Source organism: Eublepharis macularius, chromosome 16 (assembly GCF_028583425.1).
Source record: "Eublepharis macularius isolate TG4126 chromosome 16, MPM_Emac_v1.0, whole genome shotgun sequence".
Lineage (NCBI taxonomy): Eukaryota > Metazoa > Chordata > Lepidosauria > Squamata > Eublepharidae > Eublepharis > Eublepharis macularius.
The window spans coordinates 13,158,200-13,181,419 of NC_072805.1; the positions used below are offsets into that span (position 1 = coordinate 13,158,200).

The 23,220-nt window shown below is 46.7% G+C and overlaps 1 protein-coding gene across 2 annotated transcripts in view; it reads left to right on the top strand.

The window, feature by feature from the left end:
• Positions 1-453: 453 nt before the first annotated feature.
• Positions 454-23,220, top strand: part of MTSS2 (MTSS I-BAR domain containing 2) — an 87,785-nt gene continuing 65,018 nt past the window's right edge. For both annotated transcript variants that reach the window (XM_055000351.1, XM_055000352.1), the window contains exon 1: positions 454-610. In XM_055000351.1, coding sequence (XP_054856326.1) covers positions 542-610 — 69 coding nt within the window. In that variant the 5' untranslated portion in view covers positions 454-541. The remainder of the gene's footprint in view (positions 611-23,220) is intronic.

A 23,220-nucleotide genomic window follows, 5' to 3' on the forward strand; every position in this document is an offset into this window, starting at 1 on the left:
AGCCGCCGCCGCCGCCGCGCTGCCTCTTTCCTTCCCTGCGGCCGCGGCCCGCCCCCTCCCGCGCCGCCCACGTGACTGGCGCCCCCCCCCGCCCCTCTCGGATTCCGGCGGCTCCTGCCCTCGGCCGCCTGCTCCGCTCCGCTCCGCTCGGGCCCCGCGCCAGCCGCCCGGCTCCATTGTGCCCGCGCCTCCCTCCCGGCGCGCCTCTTCCTCGGGGGCCGCGGCGGGCGTCGAGGCGTCTCCCTGCGCCGGATGCCCCCGCCCGCGCGGCGGCCCCTGCTGCTGCTGCCGCCCGCCGGCCCGCACCGCCATGGCTCGCACCGCGGGGCGCAGCGGAGCCGCCCGAGGCTGAGCGCGCCGCGCCGCTGAGCGAGGAGCCCGGCGAAGGGGCTGGTCGGGGCGAGGCCGCCGCGCCGCCGCTCGGAGCCCGCCCGGTGGGGGGGGGGCCTGGCCGCGCCTCCGCCTCCTCCTCTGCCCGCAGCCTGCCGCTCGCCGTCCTCGCCGGCTGCATCCTCCCCGCGGCTCCCGGGATCGGCGCGCCATGGAGACGGCGGAGAAGGAGTGCGGCGCGCTGGGCGGCCTCTTCCAAGCCATCGTCAACGACATGAAGGTAAGCCGAGGCAGGCAGGGCTCCTCCGGCCGCGGGGGAGGGGAGGGGAGGGGAGAGGCGAGGGGCTGCCGCAGGAGGAGCGGCTCTCGCCCGGTAAACAAGCCGCCCCCCTCCCCTCCGCGGCCGCATCTTGCAGCAGCTGCTTGCGAGCCGCCGCTGTCGCCCCTCGCCCAGACGCCGGAGTGGCCGGGCAGCCTTTTCCCCACGGCCGCGCCGCCCGCCTCCCGGGCACGTCCCAGGCGGCCCCGGTGGAGTCGGCGGGCTCCTTCCGGGGGGCTCGCGCGGCGGAGGGGGCGTGGAGGCTACGCCCCCCCCCCGCCTCGACGCGGGGCCGCCGCTGCGGGAGGGGAGGGGAGGGGGGGCGGCTCGGGGATCGCCTGGCGCGCCGGGGCTGCTCGTCCGCCGCTTCGCTCTGCGGGCCCCCGGCGGTGAGAGGAGGACGCGCGCCCCTGGGCATGTGCAGAGGGCCGCCTCTGCGCCGCTCAAGCGCTTGTCTTTTCCATGCAGGCTCTTTTCACAGAAGGCGATGAAACGCCGCAGATCACTGAATGCGCTTCGGGAGCCGAAATGGCCCGGCGAGGAGTTGGCTTGGGCGTGAAACCCTAAACTCCGCCGCGTTCGCGTGGGTCGGGCCGGGCGGCCAAGAGGCAGCTCTGGTGGGGCAGGTTGGCTCGCTTGGAGCGCGGCCTGTCCGCAGAGGCCCCCCTTCCGCGGCCTTCGGCTGCCTCCCCTTCGCGCCTCAGTGAGATGTTCGCGCTGGGCGGCCCGGAACCCGCTCTTCGGGAGGGCTGGTGGTAGCCCGACCCAGCCGCGGAAGAGAAGCGTCCGGCTTGGCCCGGGCAGGTCACAGCGCTCAGCCCCGCGTTGGGGGCGCTCGGAGGTGTGAAATGCCGCTGAGGCGCCTGAGCTTGGATGCCTTTTGGCTGACCTTGTTCTCCCGGCTTCGCCCCTTGGGCCCTTCACAGGGACGCAGGTAAAGGCCGCCAGTGGTCAGGGCGGGCCTGGCCTGGGCCGCCCCTAGAAGGGAAGGGGCTTTCCCCGGTTGGAGTTCCCGGCCCCGGCCTGCCCCTGGCTCTTGAGACCCGTCGTGGGGACTGAGGCCCACAAGGCAGCAAGGTGACCTCCCTTAGCAGCTACTCAGGCCCCTTCGGCTCTTGGCCCAGCATTCCTGCCTCCGCCTCTCGTTGGGCTCAGGAGCGCTGCTTCCAAGGGATTTCCCAGAAGTGTTGTCTGGCCCTATGGAAGTGGGATGTAGCACAAGTACACACCCCTTTGGAGGCCACGCGTGCTCTATTGACTATTTATTTATACCCCGTCTCTCTCCCTAATAGAGGCCGAAGGTGGTTTACATTCTCTGCTCCTCCATTTTACCTCACAAAAACCTGGTCAGATGGATTAGGCTGAGAGCATATGTGGCCCAAGTTGACCTCTAACCACTACACCACGCTCACTTTAATCCCACTTGAGAGGGGAACTTTTTAATAGTACTCTGCTGCCAACTGTAAGTTCCCCTATTGCCCCTTAACGCCCACCTTTTTGGTCTACTGTCAAGGCCATGATTCTCCCCCTTTCCATTTCATGCTCCTGATAACCCTGTGAGGTAGGTTAGAGGGTAACATGCCCTGGACCACCCCACTGAGATGCCCTCATGGGTGTTTGAAGTTGGGGCTCTTCAGTCTTAAATATGTCCTTGAGCCGCTGGACGGACTGCATTGGCTCCTGGTTTGGGGTTTGAGTTAAAAAAAAAAAATATTCCTTGAGAATGAGATACTCCTTTGCTGGGGTGGGGCAGGTCCCTGCTGCCATTTCTCCCCTGCGGATGGGCTTGACTTCTTTTTTTGTCTCCTGAGGACTTGAGAGGACCTGGATTTACACCACCTGAGCTGTGGATCCTGCTAAAGGGTAAACTGGGTGCAGACAGTCTGCCCCTTCCAGTTTGTACCAGATGATAATTGGCACCTTCAAACTATGAAGTCTGTGTTTTTGCATTAAAATACAACACGATTCAGATGTCATCAGTTTGCTTAATAACATGTATATTTTTTCTTTGTACATCTAAGTGAATTTTTTGGACAGGATTTGGAAAAAAAATTGGGCAATGTATTGTTGGCTTTCAGGGAGGTGCTGTGTCTTTAGGGAAACTGGAATTTGGTTTTTAGGCATTTAGGAGAATGAACACTCAAAACTTTTCCTTTTAAAAAATAAAAATGTGGATTCTGGGGGGATGGTAGCATTCTGTGGCAGATTGCCTGATTCTGCCATCTGTGCCAGATCCCTCTGTTGCCTTCTGTAAGCTCCTTTGATCTGGTGCTCTTGGTAGGTTTAGCTGCAGTCCAGGGCCTTTGATGTTGAGAAGGACTACTGAGCCAGAACCTGGACTTTGCCTGACTTCCGGTTCCTCCTTTTGTGCATGACCTGCTAAGATGATACAGTCTGGCCTCCCTCTGCCTTTTGGATCTCATCCAGTGCCTTGCACTTTCCTTTTGCTTGGATTGCGTTCGCTGTGTCACTTTCTTCAAGCACATTTTTTAAACAATGTGAAGTTAGAATAAAGCAGGATAAGCTGTTTATTCATTTTTATTTATTTACTTCATTTACTTCTCCCCAGTGAGGACCCAGAGTTGTTTACATTGTTCTCCTCTCTCACATTTTATCCTCACAACAACCCTGTGAGGTAGGTTAGGCCAAAAGGGTGTGACTGGCCCAAGGTCACCCAATAAGCTTCCGTGGCAGAGTCCTAAGTGTCCCAGATCCTAGTCCAGCACTCTAACCACTACACCACACTGGCTGAGCTACAAGTCGGAAGAGCTTCTGGCAAGCGTTCACCTCTTTGGGAGGCAATTTAAAATAAATGGCCGCTGTCCAGTATTTTTGGCTGGCTGTCCTTCGGCCTTTTGTAGTACTTTGCATCTGTAACAGGAGACACACAATTTACCATTGCAAGTGTATATTTTCATACCACCCCCCATTTTCTTCTTTCTTCTGTTGTTTTCTGAGAGAACTAAATACACCAAAAGAAAGTAAGATCTGGCAGTGTAAACTGCCTTAGATTATGAGTAGCACTCTGCAATTCCAGATATGCCATGACGGTTATATCCATTGTAGGCCACTGCAGTGGCGCTTACAGCTGTACATGTTTCATCAGTGCTCCGTGTTTTTGACTCATGTTACCAGAACAGCTGTAGGCTGTGACAGTGAGTTGCACTGAGACCCTTGCATTCTGCCCCCCTGCAGACATGACTTCTTCAGGGCTGATGTCCAGCCCACCAGCTTATATACAGGGGTGGCCTGTGAGTCTGGCAGGCAGAGCCCTCCACAGCTCTTCCCATTTCTGTCCCCAGTCCTCCTGTTTAAGGTTTCCCTACCGTGTCCTCCTCCCCTCAACTGGCCAAGCAGTTTCAGCACAACATGTTTGTGGATATGGGCATTTACAACATAGAAAAAGTGTATGTTGCTGCTTTGGACATAATCTGGTAAGGAACTCTGGCCCCTATCAGAACAAAATCCATACAAGCATCTCCTGCCCCAATACAGATCACTGGGTCAGGTGGGCCATATGTAGAATTTGGAGAGGTTATGAGTTTATGCCCATCTCTGGTGGTAGCATCTGGGGAATTGCCAGTATATCATAGAGAGCAGAAATGGGCACTTGCGACATCCCAAAAAGAAGCCCTAGCTGCTGCAGACCCAGTGGGGAGGGAAGAGCACGAAGAGTGGATGCAAATCCCCTGTGCTCAGCAATACGGAAGTGGCACTTGATCATTTCCAGCCTTGCTCTACTTGATCCAAGCTTTACTTCAGATAGGATGAAACAAGCCCAGTCAAATCAGCAGGTGGCTGCTGGGCCAGAACTGGAGTTTCCCCCTCTGCAGAGTACTTCCCTAGCTGCAGACTCATGCTAGCAAACAAAGGGGAAGTTTGGAATTGTTCCAGGATCTCTGCTGTCATGAGTGCTGAGCAAAGAGTGTCCTCTTGGATAGGGCTGGACACACTTTCAGCCCTCCCCAGCCTCTGTGTGTCCCTCCAAAAAACTCAGCTTGCTTTGTCTCTTATTTCCTTCGTAAGCACCTTCATCTCACCATCTTGGCTCCCCTGCAGTTCTAAGGCAAACAGCTTGGTCTGTCCAAATACCTGTTTGTAGCCAGGCACCCATTTGGAAGCTCGGCTCCTTCCTCTTCTCCCTTAGTACTACCTGTGTACTCTGTTTTTTAACGTATTTATTTACTTCATTTAATAATAATGAATAATAAATATTTGATTTATATACAGCCCTTTAGGACAAATTAACACCTGCTCAAAGTGGTTTACAAAGTATGTTACTATTATCCCCACACCAATCACACTGTGAGGTGGGTGGTGCTAAGAGAGCTGTGACTGACCCAAGGTCACCCAGCTGGCTTCAAGTGGAGGAGTGGGGAATCAAACCCAGCTCTCCAGATTAGAGTCCTGCCACTCTTAACCACTACACCAAACTGGCTCTCACCTTTGTCCACAGTGGGAACCCAAAGCAGCGTACATCATTCTCCTCCATTTTAACCTCACAACGATCCTGTGAGGTAGGTTAGACTAAAGGGTCTACGGGGCAGGATTGTCATTGAGTACCTCAAAGGCAGTCTTTCCCTCTTGAATGCAACGATGCATCGAATTAATTGGTGAGCCCGTATTTTGGTGTTTTAGCAGAAAGTTACAAGAGATTCGAGGTTCATTTGCATCTCCAGTAAAAAGAGTGGAAGGAAGGAAGGAAAAGGTGCTCTTCTGAGGTCTTGGTGTTGGATTGATTTCAGTACAATGCAGTCATCTTGAGATGTTTCTTTGCATAAAAGTTTACAGAGATCTGTCCTTTTTGGGGAGTGGCCGGAAGAGGAGGCCATTGTGTGTTTTGTGCGCCAGTGACTTGATTCTTGCTCAGGTTTTCCCCCCATTGTGTTGCCATTGTTTTCATATATTGAAAATGTCTGTTGTAAACCTTTGTAGACTATGTTAGATGGAGGAGGGGGTCTTTAATTCTCTTTTGAAGGGTAAATATTTTGTTCTTTAATGCTTATTCACTGTTTTATAAGGAAGGCCCTTTGCGTACAAGCTGTAGTAAGTACAAAACTTGGTTACCAAACTGTTTCTTTTAAAGAACATTTTTCTAGATTGGAACAGTCCCCACCTGTTACAGGAACCTAGATTTGGAAAGACATAAGACATACATCAGTTGCTTCAGCGCATCATTTTTAACAATGTGCATCTTAAGAGAAACGTAGCTATTAATGGTAGGCAAGTATAGCAGCTGTAAGCATGTTCAGAGAGTGAGTCAGTTTGAGTCTCTCCTTGTTTTCTGGCTTTGCAACTTTGCTTCTCACTCTCTGTTTTCTCCAAGGCTCCTGTATCCTGCTATCCACTCAGGTGCCAAGAATCTGGCCAGGCTACAGTTACGCACAGGTTTCAGTAGCTTCCAGACTGGGTTACTGCAGTGCAGCCTGTGTGGGACTGCCTTTGAAAAGATCTCAAAATTCAGGTGTTTGAAAATGTGGCCCCTTGATTGCTTTCTCAAGCAAGTTGCTTGGATCGTATTGCACCAATTCTGAGCCAACTTCATTCTCTCTTACCTCATTTCTGAGTCTAGTTCAGAGTGTTCTCTTTGACTCTTAAAACCCTCAGAAGTTTGGGATCAGGGTATTGGAAAGACTGCCTTCCCCAGCATGAGCTGCTTGCTGGTCACTGAGGACACTGGAAAAAACTCTGCTCTGTGCGCTTCTAACATTGAGGGTTTGACAGGCAGGGCCTTTTTTGTGGTGGCACCAAATAACAGAATTCCTTTTTCCAGGAAGCACATCTGGCACCAACCCTTCACATTTTTAGGAGGCTTAGGCATTTTTTTCCAGGCTTTTATTTTATTTAATTGTGAGCCTGGGATAAGTACACTTGGTGGGTAGGTCTTTATATTTTTCTGATCTGCTGTGAGTTTGGGTTTCTCTCACACAAACATGCCTGTTGATTGTTTGCAGTTTTAACTCTAAACTAATGCATGTTTGATTTTTATTATTTTTATTGTATTTTGTAGTTGAAGTTTTTATCCAGGTGTAATCACTTTGGGAATGGAAAATATTTTAATAAAGAAGGAAAAAATATCTTCATAGAAAGTAAACGTTTTCTGGAAGATTTTGTGGGTATTCAGGAAAAATCCAAAAAGCTTCCTGTTTAGAAGGCACCAGCTCTGCTGGCCCCTAAAATAAAATTCCTTGTCTTGGGATTCCTGAAAATATTTAGCAATTTGCCAGTCCAGGTGTTCTGAATGTTGCTTTTGTCGTCTCCTAATTTCTGCTTGCTCACTGTTGTAAAGCTTGTCATGGGGTGGCAGACTGCATCAGTCACATTTTTAGTGTCTCATTTAGTGAAATCACAAGGTTAATATTCTCTTGTCTATTGGGTTTTTCAAGGCCCTGCACGTCTGTTTCCAGTCAGCATGGGTTCAAAAGAAGTGACTGTGTTGGAGCACTCAATCCTGGCAGAGTTTTGATCTTTCATTGCATTTATGTAGAGCAATATTCCTACGGATCAAAATGCCTTAGGAGAGTAATGAGGGAAATAAATCAACACCCTTAGCCAATTGTAAACTTCCCCACTTTGCTACAAGTTTGAGAAATAACTCAAGGCATTTAAACTTGGTGATCATAGAAGTAAAAAGGTTTATTTAGTAGTAAGCCTTGATGCAGTCAATTCGGTAACTGAATGCATGCAGGAAAGCATCGGCACTTGTATTTTATACCTTTCAATCAACACAGAAAAAAATGTATACCGTTTATAAGTTCTCATACAGTTCTGTAAACAAACAGCCAGTTGTTACAAGCAATCAAGTTGAGGTACATGATCTTTTGAACAGTGTAGATTGACAGGTCATTGCCAGGAAAAAGGAACACAGTAAGACGAACATTCTTGAATGGCACCATAGATTTCAAAACATAACTGGGAGATAATAGCCAAGGCTGGAGCGGAATATTTCCCGATATAAACAATTTCTAACCTTCGGTGTATAGTGGAAGCAAACTCACTGTGCCTTTTGTATATGGCCTCTGTGTTATGATGTTATAAAAACAATTGTAGGAACAGAAAATCATAGGGTGTAGAAGGATTTTCTTGCAAGCTCTGAGCAGTCCAGATCAATCAGTTTAATTGGAAGAAAGGGGGCTACCCCAAAATTCCCTAACAAGAAGCAACCATCGTTTCTTCTGGCAGGAGTGGATGGTCTTATACTCCTCTTAAAGAGATGCTAATATTATTCACGGTCAGATTCCCTTTTCCTTGTTTCTTTTCTTTGCCCTACTCCATAGTTCCATCCATCACCTTTCTTGTGCTCTTGGTGTCCCTTGTTTAGGATTACTCCAATCACTCAGATCTTAGCTAAGCTTTGCTGCATGTTAGTCTTTAAGGTGCTGCAAGGTTCTTGATGATTTTGGTTGGGCCAGGCTGCATTCTCTTAGCATGAGCAGAATACTAGCCTGGCTCTCAGGTAGGGGAGGGTGCTGCTGTACAGATGGCATCACACACCTTTTGCGTATTACATCTGTAAAATAAATGATCAGCAATAATACCGAGATGAGTGGACAGGTGAAGGGAATACATGCCTGGTGTGTTAAAGTGTCCCTGTAGAGACCCAGTTCAAACCTGCCTATTTCTCCAGAGCATTCTACAAAAAGACTCCAGTTGCATCTTGTGTCATATGAAGCTGCCTTATATTGAGTCAATCCCTCAAGGTCAGTATTGTCTACTGAGACTGGCAGTGGCTGCCCAGGGGCTCAAGCAGAGGTCTTTTATGCCACCTACTGTCTGGTCCTTTTAACTGGAGGTGCCGGGGATTGAACCTGGGACCTTCTGCATGCCAAGCTGATGTTTCACCACTGAGCCATAGCCTTTTCCCTTTTAGCTTGTGTCACTTTCTGAATAGGAACTGTTACTGTCCCAGCCAGTTGTGCCAGCCATTAATGTATCCCAAGGGGATTTCTGACCTTCCAGAATAAATCTTTGGACCGTGGTCATAGTATATGTTGAGGCTTGGCTTAGGACAGGTATTCCTGTCCAGGTATTCTGGTCCAGATATAAGTTAGCTGGATTCCAGTGCCCGCTTGAAATCAATCCATGTTTTGAAATCATTCCGATGGGCATGCTTCTATGTTCCGTGCTAATAGAAGTGTTGCGGAGCCTTATTCAGTCTGGTCTAAAGATGACACAGGCACAGATGATGCTAGCAAGTCCTAAACTGTCAGAAGACTGCGACACAGAGCTGGTCAAAAGTGTTCCTGGCCCCTGCCACAACCTGGAATTTCAGACACTGAAATGGATTTGGGGGAATCTTCCCTGAGAGGTGTGCTGGAAGCTACAAGTTGGTAGCTCCTTCAGCCACCGTCCCCCAAAAGGAAGGTTGGAAAGAGGTTCTGCTGTTGCCTTCTTTTTTTATATTAGGATGTTTTGAGTAGGAGTTGGGGCCAGCTGGTTGCAAAGGCCAGGTGGGCAGCGTTGTCAGTAGACAGGGAGACGTGGGCAAGCCCAATATCCCTGCCTGGACTCTTTGGGATAATGTGGAAATTGTGCATCTAAAATACAGTTGTAATATGACAATGGAAATATCGCTGGTCCCTCAGCAATAGTACAAGCCTAGTTTCTTCCCAGTTTTTCTGTGTGTGTGTAAACAACTGTTTCAGCTGCCAGCCCTGCTCCAATGAGTGACCCACCTTTAACAAATAATGTGCAAAAAGTGCCAGATGTACATTTATTCATTTAAATTTGTCCTCTATCATATGCATATTTTATTATTTAATATAGATGGGAAGAAAGTTCATTTGGCGATAATGCGTACTGGCCGGTCAGCACTGCCCATTGTAGCTTTTGCTGAAGCGAGTGTTTTTCAGAGCTTGGCTGTGGAAAATAAAAGTAAATTTGGATGAAGAGCAGTAAGGGCACTTCTCAAATGTATTTCATTACTGAAAAAGTGGTTTGGTTTTGCTGAAAGTAACTACAGAACTGGATGTGGCTGCACACACACATAGATAGCCCTGTTCTCAGTGTTTATGTGCTCTTTTTTCTTTTTGAACGGTGCTTCGTAACCCTGCACAGATGCTGTTGTGGGAGTAGGACATCAGCCTTATCCCAAGACTTAGCTGTTATTTATAGCTTGCCTGAGAGGGAAATCCAGCTTCTATGCCTATTGCTCCCTCATATGTGTGTTATAAATACACTTGGAGGGATATATTTAGGCCTCCTGCCTTATGGAAATGGAAACTCTCTTCCCTGATTGCAAATCTTTCAAGTCTTGGAATGTGTCAGCCGAAGGGCCCCTGTCTACTACCTTTGTGTGCGTCCTTTCAATCCCTCCTCAGTCTTGAGCTGCGTAGTCCCCTTCTCAGAAATGACAAAATCCATCCATGGAAATAAACTCTTGAAGTGCAGGAAATGGAAAGATCTACAAATTAGCCATCAGTCCTGTTCAGATTTCTGACTAAAACTGCCAGATCTGTTCTGAATTTGGAGAGCTTTGAGGGCTGGGAATATCAGAATTGCCTTACTGTTCTTGGAAGGCACCTCCTGCCCCCCCCAAAAAACTTTGGTGAAGCTTGTAAATCTTCTTGTGATCTCAGAATGTCTGAAGGATTCTCCCCTCTGCCTGTGTAGCTACAGAGGAGGGGAAGGAGATCATTCTTGCCACTCCAGATGCAGGTTTTGCCATCTTGCCAAATGGTTTTTCCAGCAGTCCAGTCTCTGAAGGAATTGAATTCCCTGCCATCTGTCCTTGCAAATTGGGAAAGAGAGCAGAGTGGGTCAGCAGCAGTCCTTGCCTGGCAGATCGGGGTGTGGTGATGTGGCCATTCATCCCCCCCCCCCCCGGAGTGTGGTGATGTGGCCGTTCATCCCCCCCCCCCGGAGTGTGGTGATGTGGCCATTCATCCGGCCCCTTTACCTCTTCACATGCAGCAGGAAGACGGAGCAGGGAAGAGCCTGGGTGGTTGTTTGTCCTCATCTTCTTTGGGACACAAACTCTGTCTCAAGGAGCTCTTCCAGTTTCCAAAGAAAAGGGAGCACAGTTTATTTGCTAGGGCTTGTAGACAGTCCCAGGAGGACTGAGTGGTGCGTCCATCTTGGCAGGACTCAGGGAGGCAAATTTTTCTGGCTAACTCTAGGAGGAAAGTAACTCTTCCTTATCCTGAGCCCTGAAACCGCTGGAAAGCTTTGCATGTTCTGCATACAACCTGAGCCTGTCGACTCTCCCTTAGTCCTTACGTTGGATTATGACACTAAACTGGGTGGGCTTGGGCCAGGGGGAATGGCTGCAAGACTTTTATCTGTGAACTTTTCCCAGAGGTTCCAAACCTCTGCTTGTGTTGACAGCAAATACTGAACATCTCCACCAAAGAACAGGATTTGAGTCTAGTGGCACCTTAGAGACCAACAAGATCTTCAGAGTATGAGCTTTCAATTCAGAGCTCCCTTCTTTGAGTAGGAATGGAGAACTCTGAGCCTTTATAGCCCAGCCAGAAGCGGGTGGGGTGTTAACCAGGGAGGGCACCAGAATGTAAAAGTATAATGCAGTGTAGATGTCCACTTCATGTGGCTGAATGTGGTGCCTTCCATGAGGAGAGTTCTAAGCAGGTAGCACTCTACCCACATTGACTGGCATATAATGGTTCAGGAATCTCCATTCCTACTCATATCTGACGAAGGGGCCACATATCCTGAAAACCTTGTTGGTCTCCAAGGTGCCACTGGACTCAAATCCTACTGTTCTACTCAAGACCAACATAGATACCCACCTAAAACCATCTCCTCCAAAAGATCCAATCTGGCTTGGTTGCAGAGCAACAGTTTTGAATTGACACCGCCTTGAATGAATGTATTATCATATCCTGAGATTCGGAAAATAATAAGCTTGTCTGCTCTAATTGTATTTAAAAATATGTTTGAGATGTGGTTTCAATTGGGTAGCTGTATTGGTCTGCAGCAGAACAGCAGGATTTGGGTCCAGTAGCACTTTAAAGACCAGCAAGATTTCCAGGGTATGAGCTTTTGAAAGTCAAAGCTGTCTTCATCAGCTTGGGGAGTGGGTTATCTAAGTGTGTGTGTGTTTGTGTGATAGATGGATGGGCAAAGAACTGATGCAAAATAAGTCAGCAAAAGTTTGGAACCCAGACAAATGTTGCCCCAACCCCTAAAAGTACCCCTACTTTGTTACCTGTAGACTAGAGATGGGCACGAATCGGGAAATTGTGGTTTGTTGCGGTTCATTGTGTTTCACGAACCACAGACCGGCATGAAATTGCCTGGTTTGCGAACTGGTTCGTGAACACGTCACTTCCAGGGCAACAGAAGGTCTACAGAAAGCCCATCCCCCCTCATTGCCTGGGAAACTGATTGATCAGTGCCAGGCTGTTTGGCAGTGACGAACCAAACGAACCAGCGTAAAAATCACCGTGGTTCATCAGAAATGCCCTCCCATGAACCGCTGGTTACCAAACCAAAAAAAAAAAAAGGCACGGTTTATGACAAACTTTGGTTCGTACGGTTCATGCCCTTCTCTACTGTAGACCAGAGGTGACCAGCTAGTCACAGCCCCCAGATTATGTTTAAGAATTAATATTTCAAAGATGATTTCTCTGGGGTGTACCAATCACGCCCCCCCCCATGGAAATAACTTTCTTCCCAACTCTCTTAAGTAAGAAACTTCTGCTTGCAGCGCAGCCCAAGTATTCCATGATTGCAGCTGTCCAGTGTCGGCAGCCATGCAGCCGGAGTGTGGCGTGCCGATGCTAGCTTCTAACTGTGCTCCTGTATTCATTATCTCAGTAATATGATGCCGACTTTCTGGGCACTTGTTAGATTCTTAACTGCAAATGAGGGCCTTGGGAATTACATCATGGGCGGATACGCAGCACACGATAAGAATCACTTTTCAAGAATCTAGAGAACAGTACCTGAACCCACAAGTGTCCCTCATGCTAGCGGACTTAGCTGTGTATTTTTCTTAGAAAACCAGTGTGGGAATTTGCATATTCTTTAATATATCCAAGAGTGAGCCTTTGACTCTCACTACTGTTGATATGGTGCCTGAGCCAGACTACTCCACCTTGAGAACAGCAACACCCCTAGAAGCTTCCTTTTGTAAAACAAAACGTCACACATTTTTGGTTAGCGGATCACCATCAGAGATGTGGAGGCCCAGAGAAACGGTTTTCTCTGTTTTTCCCAAGGACTTTCTCTGAATTTTTCTGATGAACATTTTGGGGACTTTAAAACAATCAATTTTTTTTTCTTTGAGATGAGTGAAATGCTTTTGAAGACAAGGTTTTACTCAATATATTTAGCATGCAAATGTCTGAGGAGTTTTTCCAGTTTGCCCATGGGAAAAATTGGAAAGTTTAGGGGAGCTGTGAATAAAATTCCTCGGAAATAGATTTTTGCAAGGAATGAAATATGATCCAGATAACATAGTATGCAGCTCTGTCTTGCTTTAGTGTTGCATGTATTTCCAGTTTTGCTTTTAGAAACTAAGGCATTTATACTTTTAAATTCCATAAATATCCTGAGCTATATAGGATGTGTTTTATGTTGTTAAATAAGCAAAGTATGTTTAGGTTTGATAGGAAAGTGTTATGTAGTACCTTCCACTCCCCCCCCCCCAAATTCCCATTTTTTCCCTAGAAAAAACAGCAAAAAATGCCACACCATGACTTCAAAATTTCCAAAAATGTTACAACTGCAGTCACCATGCAGATTGGCCACCACAGGATGAAATTTCTTGTAAAGAAAATGAATTATGTTGTCTCCTGATTGCACCAAACTCTTCAACAAAATGGCCCTTCTAGTTGACAAGGAAAGTTCTTTGCACACCAACTGAGTGATAGAATCCATTTGGTTACAGGCAGGGCTTTTTTTCAGGGGGAATGGAGTTCCGGAACCTCTTGAAAATGGTCACATGGCCGGTGGCCCCGCCCCCTGATCTCCAGACAGAGGGGAGTTGAGATTGCCCTCAGCGGCGCGGGTGGCAATCTCCCCTCTGTCTGGAGATCAGGGGGCGGGGCCACTGGCCATGTGACCATTTTCTCCGAGGGCAACCCACTGAGTTCTGCCACCTCTTTCCCCAGAAAAAAAGCCATGGTTACAGGTGTGTGTAACTTGTATCCTCCTCAGAATAGTAGCCCATGTCTTAATTCTGGAGGGCTGCCATTTTTGCCCTGATGGGAGCTGCATGCCACCTATGCTGACCCTTCTAGGTCACGTGGAGGAATAGCCGGTTGCACAGGGGTGGATGCATGGAACGTGTCGATTGCGGGAGGTTCAGAACACCTGGTAGCAAGCAGGGAAAGCATGCTCTGTGCTGTGGCAACAGCTTCATCAGCTCAGTGGTGAGGTTTGTACTGCAGTGATGTTGAACGAGATATGTTGGTGGCATAGCAGGCAAGAAGAAGTAAGAATGGGTGCGGAGAATCGTAGCTGTGGGTAGTAGGATGCGGAAAGATGGGGCAGCAGTCCCCAGCACTTCTCCTTGCCAAGGCTTTTGGGCTTCTGTGGTAGCCACAGAGCTTTGTTTCTCACTTCCCAATTTCAGTAATTTGGTTATTTCAGCCAAGGAGCTGGGGAATGAAGAATTCTGTGCCTGACTGTTTGATAGCCCTCTACACACTTTCTAGGGAGACTTGGCTGAAGACATAGCAGCCTGCCTGTCTAGAGGGGGAGCAAGTGGAGGAGAGTGAGCTTGGGGGGTAGTGGAAATGAAAGGCATGTCGTTGGCTGCTTGGGACCAGCATGGGCAGAGAGAAACGGCACCTCTGTAGCTGGGGTAGCCTTTCCTTCGAAGGGCCAGCTCCTGTTGCAGAGGAGACTGGAAGGGGCTTTGGAAACCTTCCTGGACTAAAAGTGGTTACAGACAAAAGCTTGAGTTTTCAGAAGGAGTGAGTGGGAAAAAACCCATTCTGCAGCTTCAGAAGAAGCAGATCATCTCTTGTGCATAGAACCAGTTAGTGCAAGTGGTTGGATGGATCTAAGCTAAATTTTGCACTTACAGAAGAGGAGATGTAATTTCTGCCAATTCCCCTTCCCTGCTACAGATGTTCAGCTTGCACCACTTGCCATTCCTAAGGGTCCCCTGTACCCCATGAGCAACATTTTGGGGAGGGCAGAGCTGTGGGCTGCAGCAGGAGAGGAAGGCAGGAAAGCTCCATTTGTACAGAATTGCCTTCCATCTGTGGAAGATTTAGACTGGATGCAGCCCGTGGAGGAGAAGATAGGCAGCTAGTGTGATTCCACTCCATGCCCCTCTGCAAGGGCAGAGAAGCGTCAAACTGGTCCAACTTGAGCATGTCAAATTTGTCCACTGCTATGGCTAAGTGATAATTCTTTATATCAGCTCTTTTGGGCAGGGGAACATCTACCAGTTGGTTGTTTCTTCTGGTCATCAAATCCTTTAATGGAACAGGATTCAAGAGTTATGCCATTACAAATCCAGAGGAGTTAGCCATGTTAGTCTGTAGTCACAAAATAGTAAAGAGACCAGTAGCACCTTTAAGACTAACCAACTTTACTGTAGCATAAGCTTTCGAGAACCACAGCTTTCTTTGTCAGATGCATCTGATGATGCATGTGATGAAGAGAGCTGTGATTCTTGAAAGCTTATGCCACAATACAGTTGGTTAGACTTAAAGGTGCTACTGGACTCTATGCCATTACAAAGTTGACAAAAGCCAATACTACAAACAGCATTGTCTGAACATTTGTAACTTTTCTTGAGATTTTTCTGGAGGAAGAGTTCTTCCCCAAACAGGCCTCTAGGCCTTAAGGTTCCCTGAGATCTTCAGTGAATGGGAGCAAACTTTGAAGAAGTGAGAGCCAAACTACAAGTGACGTCTTACACAGGTTGGACACTAGTCGGCTTCCCTCAAGTTTTGATGGGAAATGTAGGCGTCCTGGTTTTACAGCTTGGCTCTCCATTACAGCTGCAAGACCAGGATGCCTACATTTCCCGTCAAAACTTGAGGGAAGCCGACTAGTGTCCAACCTGTGTAAGACGTCACTTGTTGTTTGGCTCTAAGTTTGGGGGAATTACTTTGTTAGAAGCCTGCATCTAGCTATCAGATTACTGCAAGAAAGTGTTTTCCTGTGTTTTTATGTACAAGTGCAGGGAGTTTACCTAGTTTGTATTTCTGATTCTAGAATGTAACATCATAAAACCCTGTCTCAAGTTACAGCGAATGCACATACAGCCTGCACGTGCATGTGTCTGTTTGTAAGAAAGAGTCAACATGCATACACTACAAATGAAACCAGGTACCAGTACCTGGATGTATGTTATTTCAGTCACACATTCAGCTGCACATGCAGCTCACTGCACAGACAAAGAAAAATCAAATGTACACCATGTCATAGAGATTTGATTTTAATCATACATGCTGCAGTTTTACACATGTATTTTAGCAAACTGTGTATGACCTTTAATGAAGTTCATTAGCAGGTTGTGGAAAAATACAGATATTCTTTTATCTTTGACAGTAAATTAAAAGTAGTTGAAAAAGAGTAGATCAATGCTTTTTTAATTGCGAGAAAAGACTCAGTGTAATCTGTTAATCTAGTTTGTAGTATTATTGTCTGTATCTTCAAAGATTTATAGGATCTTATCTGTATAGGTGCACAGTGGCATCATAAGTTGGCTTTAGCAAAATGTCACATGATGAAAAATATGAAGAATCGGCAGAATTTAAGATCGATCACACTTTTATATTATTATTACATGTAAAAGATCTTAAGCCTCTAGAGATAGCAAATGCCATTCAGTATACAAGAATGTCACTAAAATCAGAAACTAGGGATTTGGTGGAGGAAATCTCACTCAGAAGATTTTAGGTGGGAAATGAATGTCTCTCTGTGTTTATGAAATTCCAGTGCCTTTCCTAGCAGACAAAGTATGATCTGATTTTAAATCATTCACAGTTATGATTAAGAAATATTAAGAGATTTAATTTTTATTGCATGCATATGTTCGTCACTAGTCGGAGTTAGTTTAGTGTGCAGTTACATTTTTAGTATCATGCTTAATTTAAAGGATTAGGATTTATTTCAATAAAGAGTAAAGATTTAAATTCTAAGAGAAGTCTCTATGTATCTTGATAGGAAGAGTTAAACAAGAAGAACCCACTTTAAATATAATTTTTTCTGAGAACCAGCCTCTCTTCTGAAGTTCTGAGGCTATCCAAGTTTTAGGAAATAGATTTTACATACTGGACCGTTCAGGAGCTTTAATGAGGTTCGGATAAATTGGTCTGCTACATCTCTTCACAGAGTGTGTATACTTACTGTAACTTGTGAAAGGGCTAAAATGCAATTGCAGTACAGGCATTTTTTGCAAGCCCTGTTTTAAAAAGGAGGGGAGCATCTCCTGAGGTGATTTTATGACACGTGATGGAGCAGCTGCCTTGAACTTTCCAAACTTGGGACCTGCTAAAGTGCAACCATGACAGGAAGTCTCGTGACATGAGTCATGTGACAGGAAAAGGAGGAGCCAGTGTTAGGACACTGCCAGTCTCAAGGTGAGTACAACCAAGTACAGGAGCCTAGCCAAGGGTCCTCTCCCCCACGGAGGCATCTCCTGTTGCTGACCTGCTGCTTTTCTTACTGCGTGCAGAGAGAAGCTGGGACCATTGGACCATTAAGCAGCAGATGCTTCCAAAAGGCAGTAGGGAAAATGGGACTGGTGACCCAGCAAGAAGGCCGGACCAAGGGGCGAAGAACACTGACCGTCTTCCTGACCATTTTAGTCTGAAGAATGTTCTTTGTTGCAATTGTGTGAGGTTAAGCCGAAAGCCAGTGTGGTGATAATTTCAAGTGCCAAATTGGGACTGGGGAGATGCAAATTCAAACACCTGGTTTGCAGTGAAGCACCACAGATAATTCTGTCATCTTAACAACTGGGTCACAGTGAGGAGAAATTGGCAATAGGGAACCACTATCCCTTGAACTTTTCTGGAGAAAGACAGGATAAAAATCTGAAATATGACTTAAAACTAAGCTGCCCTCTATTTGCAGAGAATTTTGGGGGGAAATTACGCCATATAGTATTTTGCTTGGCTGCATAAACCTTTAAAAGCTTGTTCATACATTACTATGAAGATCAAGCAGATAGGAACCAAATCTGAGCCATTTTAGTTTCAAAGGAAAGAGGACACTCATTGTAAGCGGCAGGGATATGTTTGTGCACTGCCCCAGTCACAGGACTTCTGGGTGTGATAAAAGAATGGTTTTTGAACTGCGTGCCTGGCTTACCAGGGATTCTTCTGTCATGGCAACACCAGATTGTTCAAATTCAGTTGCCTGCTATTACCATTTTCCCCATGACGTGCTGTTGCAGTGATATTCTCAGCAAGGTTCTTGAAAAGGGGCAACTGTTTTTGCTTGAGAGCTGCTGGAGTGTAGAAAGAATACATTGGAAGTAGAAAGCTTGGACTAAAGGTAGTGTAAGCATGGAGTTGTTTGTACTTTACTGGTTCTCCCTGGTAAATATTTCTCACGGTACCCTTTCTTCTCGCCATTTTTCAGTAAGTATTTACTAGAAGCAAGGTCTGAGATCCTTCTGCAAAAACACCTCTTCATCAGCACAGCATGGTAACCATTGAATTGTGTGTCCTCTGTTTTGTATTGAACACTTTCAGTTTGTACATTGTAAGACTGAGGTGGTTATACAAATGACTTCTGCAATGAGGCTGTGTCTGTTCTGCCTGACAAATTACCTTGGGTCCATAGCAGGTTAGGATTAATAATTGTCCCCCTCCAGAAGGGCAGAATGTCAGACTGCAAGCGATCAACCTTTATCCTAGGAACGGCATCTCCAGCACCGGACCGCCCTCTCTGCCCTTTTGGGGGGGGGTGAATTTGCTGAGCAGGTAGTAATCTGGTATCCCCATTCTTGCATGCATGGTACTCTAGTGTTCTCCTTGGGTATGGAGATGGAAACTGCACAGTCAGCTATTTTTGCCTAGGAATTCGATGGCAAAATAGTATTCTTGATATTAGTCAACCTCTCATAATATTGGTCACACTGACATTGGTCATGTGTGATGTTTTGGAGTCTGAGATCTTTAAAGTTGCAGGACTCTTTCGTGGTTTCACTCGCATATGGTGTAGAAGTCCAAGAGTTCTATAGTATCCTGCCACCACACATGGCAGTCCTGTTTACTGAATATCAGATGTTGAAGGGGATGGTTGCTTGTCTGTTGTGCCTATCGGGTTCTCCTGGGCATGTAACGGGCTTCTGCTGGACCTCTGGTCTGATTGCTCTTAGGATTCTGTTGGCCAACTTGTTGGGATATCTTCTGTTGGGTCCCACAGATTTTCTCCCTCTTTTAAATTCAAGCTGTGTATTATGTCACTCTGCAGAAACTGTGGCCTAGAGATCTGAAAGAGAATGATAGCTCCTAAACCTTTGTTTGCCTTTTCATCATGTCCCAAAGTTTGCTCTTATATATTGTCAAGCTTCAGTTGGCAGTAAGTAGACTGAAGTTAAATCAGAACCACCGTAATGGTAGTGATAGCTGGCAACTCTACCTGGCAGCCAGGAACTGAGAAATCTCCTCTCTGGTAGAAGAGTTTAGACAGACTCTGAGCCAAGCCACAAGTGACGCCTGACACAGGTTGGACACTTGTCAGCTTACCTCAAGTTTTGATGGGAAATGTAGGCGTCCTGGTTTTACAGCTTGGCTCTCCATTACAGCTGCAAGGCCAGGATGCCTACATTTCCCATCACAACTTGAGGTAAGCCGACTAGTGTCCAACCTGTGTCAGGCGTCACTTGTGGCTTGGCTCTCTGTGCCACTTGTGTGTTCCAACTCTAGCTGTTGGAGCACACAGCCGTTCTTTGCCTAAGGGCTGACTCCTTTTGCACAACAAAAGGCTGTTCTTGGCTTTAGTGGCTATTTGGAGATAGGGATGTGAAGGCATGGATGGAAAATGAAAAACTTCGTGGAGAGCTTTTGTTTTGGAGGGGGGTGAGGCTAAATTGTTTAAAGGTGACTAATTTTGCCCAATGTATATGTGTGTGGTGATAATGTAATATTGAAGTTGATGTTTTCAATGTTATGATGTATAGCTTGATTGCAAATTAGGTTGGAAATATGAAGCTTTCTGTACAAGTAATACACCTCCTTTTCTTTACTGTAAAACCGGTGCTTTTGATTTTCAATGTTTATTCTTTCCCCATCTCTTAGAGGTCCATGTGGTAAAGATAGCAGAGAGTACAGCTGTTTTGCAGTTTGTTTCTCTTTGTAGCATTGGGTGTATTTTCTATTTAGAACGAAGTGCAAAATGATGGTTTTTTATTGTTGTTAAAGTAGTAAAACAAAAGTTTAGGCTTGATAAAGTAAGTATTGCATATATTTAAATTTCTGTTTTCTAGTAGAAGAGGGAACCAAAAAGGGGGTATTTTCCCGACTGTTCCAGTGTTTCTGGAAATTTCTCACCTATATGGAGGGATCCGCAGTCAGTCCTTCTCAGTGTGTTTTGCCTTTGTCACCAGGGAGTACAGAGACAAAAAAGGAAGTCAACCAGAGCAGCTGTTGAAGTTGGCCTGGAATTCTTCCCTTTCTCTGTTCCCCCGCCCCCACCCCGCTCCATTTTTGTTCTGAAGCTTTTATAGAGCTAGGGTTTGAGATCACAGCTCAGAGGACTTGGACTATTTGATGTGGATTTTGAGATCCTCAGGCAAAAATGTTAGCCTCCTGTGGGTTCAAGGTAAAGACCCATTGTTGACTTCCTCCATTTTTTGTCATACTAGAGCATGAGTGGCTAAACTTATGTAAGAGCCACATAGAATAAATGTCAGATGTTTGAGAGCCGCAAGGCATGATGCATTGAAGTGACTTCAGAGGAAGAGGCAAGTTTGGGGGAGTGTCTTGAAAGTGGCATCACAGGAAGGGGTGGGGGTTTGGAGCAGTATGCTGGAAGTGACATAGTCTGAAGGGGTGGAGCTTGGGAAGTGCCATCACCTGACTTTTAACAAAATTGATATCGCATCCTTGATAGGCTTTACCCCCAAAGTCCCCAGGTATTTTCTGAGTCAGACCTGGCAACCTCAACATTTTTATTGAAAATATTACAGAATGGAAAGAAAGAAAGAAAGAAGGAAAGGGAAAGAAAGAAGGGAAGGGCGGGAAGGAAGGAAATAAACTAAACTAAAATAAACTGTACAGCCATGGCGATACTCAGAGACCTCAGGGAGCCGCACAATATGTCAAGAAGAGCCGCATGCAGCCCCCGAGCTGCAGTTGAGCCACCCCTGTACTAGAGGGAGAGCCCATCTTACGTACTTTTCAGTGGCATGAATAAACTTGTTTCTGTAGGCACTAGAAGCTACTGGAGGCAAAGCTATCTTAAGAGCTGTTGTGGCCAAACTTGGTGGCAGCATGGTGTGCTTGCTACGTTGAGCCACTTTAAATACTTGATGCCAGGAGAGAATGGTGGGGCAGACAGACTTTTATGGCCCGTGGATCCTTGGCAAATTTCCAACCCCAGAAACTGGCTCTGACCACATAAACTATGCGGTACGTTCCAAGGGGGTGTGCTCTGGCAGATTACTTGTCATGTTCCCAGATGGCTCACTGTCCTGTGCACCCTAAAAGTGTTGTCTCCCAACCAAAATACATCTGGAAAACTTGACTTCAGTATGTACATCTGACTACCATCTCAACAGTGCATGTTGTTCCAATTAGGCACTACAAAGCTGTTTTATTTTCCTCTCCATTTGACATTCAATCTAGTTCCCAGTAGTTTTCAAGGTTTCAAAATAGTTGGGGGGATGGTGGTGCTTAGTGCTGAAGGAAGAGAGAGAAAAATCTACCCGCAAGATAGGCACCGTTTGTCGAAATGCTATGACACTAGATATAAATCGGGCGTATATTAGTAACAGTGAGAAATGATGCGCTGTAGCTTTGAAACAATAAGTATCATCAGAGGGCATGAAGTTGTCTTCTCCCTCCAGTATATCACCATTTTTGCAGCGGAATCCTTTTTCTTTTTTTGAAGAAAACCTCTGGTTCCCTGGAAGGGAGCGACCCTGGGCAGCTCCCTGCTGGTATTTTTGGTGCATCAGCCTGTTGGTGCCGGCCTTGGTCTTAGCCCGGCAGTGGCACTGACAGGTACAGTGGAGCATATGGAAGGGCAAGATTTTCCCCGGCTAGCGCAGGTTCCCTGCTATGGGTTCTTGTGCTTTCAGGAAGCGCCATGACAAGGAGAAGGTCAAGTGCTGGATTTCTTCTTGGCATGGAGTTGCAGTGATGGAAAAGTTTGGCCTCTTGAAATCCTGCTTTTATTGTAGATGTTAACAGGCATAGGGAAGAAGAAAAAAATGTCAGCCTTGATCTTGTCCGATCTCAGAAGCTAAGCAGCGTCAGCCTTGGTTAGTAATTGGATGGGAGATCTCCAGCGAGGAGGACTAGGGCCGCAGAGGCAGGCAATGGCAAACCCCCTCTGTTAGTCTCTTGCTGTGAAAACCCCACTGGGGTCACCCTGAGTCAGCTATGACTCAAGGGCAGGACTTTATTTCATTTATCCAGGTCAGAGTTCCTTTGCTCTTTCGTGCAGCTAGTAGCGGCTTATTTCTCCCTCTCCAAACAGATCACGCTCAAACGCCTAGCTTGCTGAAGCCCCTCTCAGCGCTGTTCTCCATTCTCAGGGTTCAGTTCACACCTTGCAAAATCTTTGCGTCCTCCCACACATTCTAGGAGTTCTGTGCTTGAAACTTAATTCTCAGGCATGTGGAAGGCCTGATTTGGATCGGAATGATGGATAAGTGGAAACTGAAGCTTTTCCTCCCAACATGCAGTAATCCCATGGAACTTACACACAGCACATTTTTCAAAGAGGGCAAATTGCAGCTTACTGGGGCCTTTTTAATTTTGGGGAAACAGTACCACGGGGGTTGGGCTTGTCCCCTCTCCCCCATGGGCCAGGACACGGATCTAAATTGGGGCGTACAAGCGTCAGGAAATTCAGTTCCAAACATGGAACTCATGCAGCATGCAGAGGGGGAGGGGACACAAGGACTTAAACTTGTGAACTGGCTTTCAAACTGTTAGGTGCAGAAGCATTAATGCTTGGGAGAAGTTGGGGTGGTTTGAAAGATTTCTGCTGTCAAGATGAAAATGGATGGGAAACAATGCAAGGAACGTGGGCTTCTGGCAGCTGAACCTGAGTGTGTTGGGGAGGGGGGGGGTTGACATTAAAGCCACTCCCCAGTTCTGCCGGGGTTCAGCTGCTGTCCCTTGCAGAAAGCATAGAGGAAATATCCCCCCCCCTCCTACAAAGTGTGCTGCTAGTTTCCCTATAAGGAAATTGGACCGTCTGATATTTCCAAGTTCTGATTCTATTATTTCTTCTTGCGGGCTCAATTTCTGCAGTGCGATCAACAAAACTGTAAAAGTCCATAGCAGGAAAAAATGAATATAGGATGTGTTACTTCATTCATTCCTTCACCCTGGCCAATAACCTTATCACAAACTTTATCATATTTCTGTTTGAACCTGAGCAATGTTTAACTATCTCAATATATTTTTCTATAACTACCGTAGGTAAATTTGGTTCTGGCCAGCATTGGCAACTTC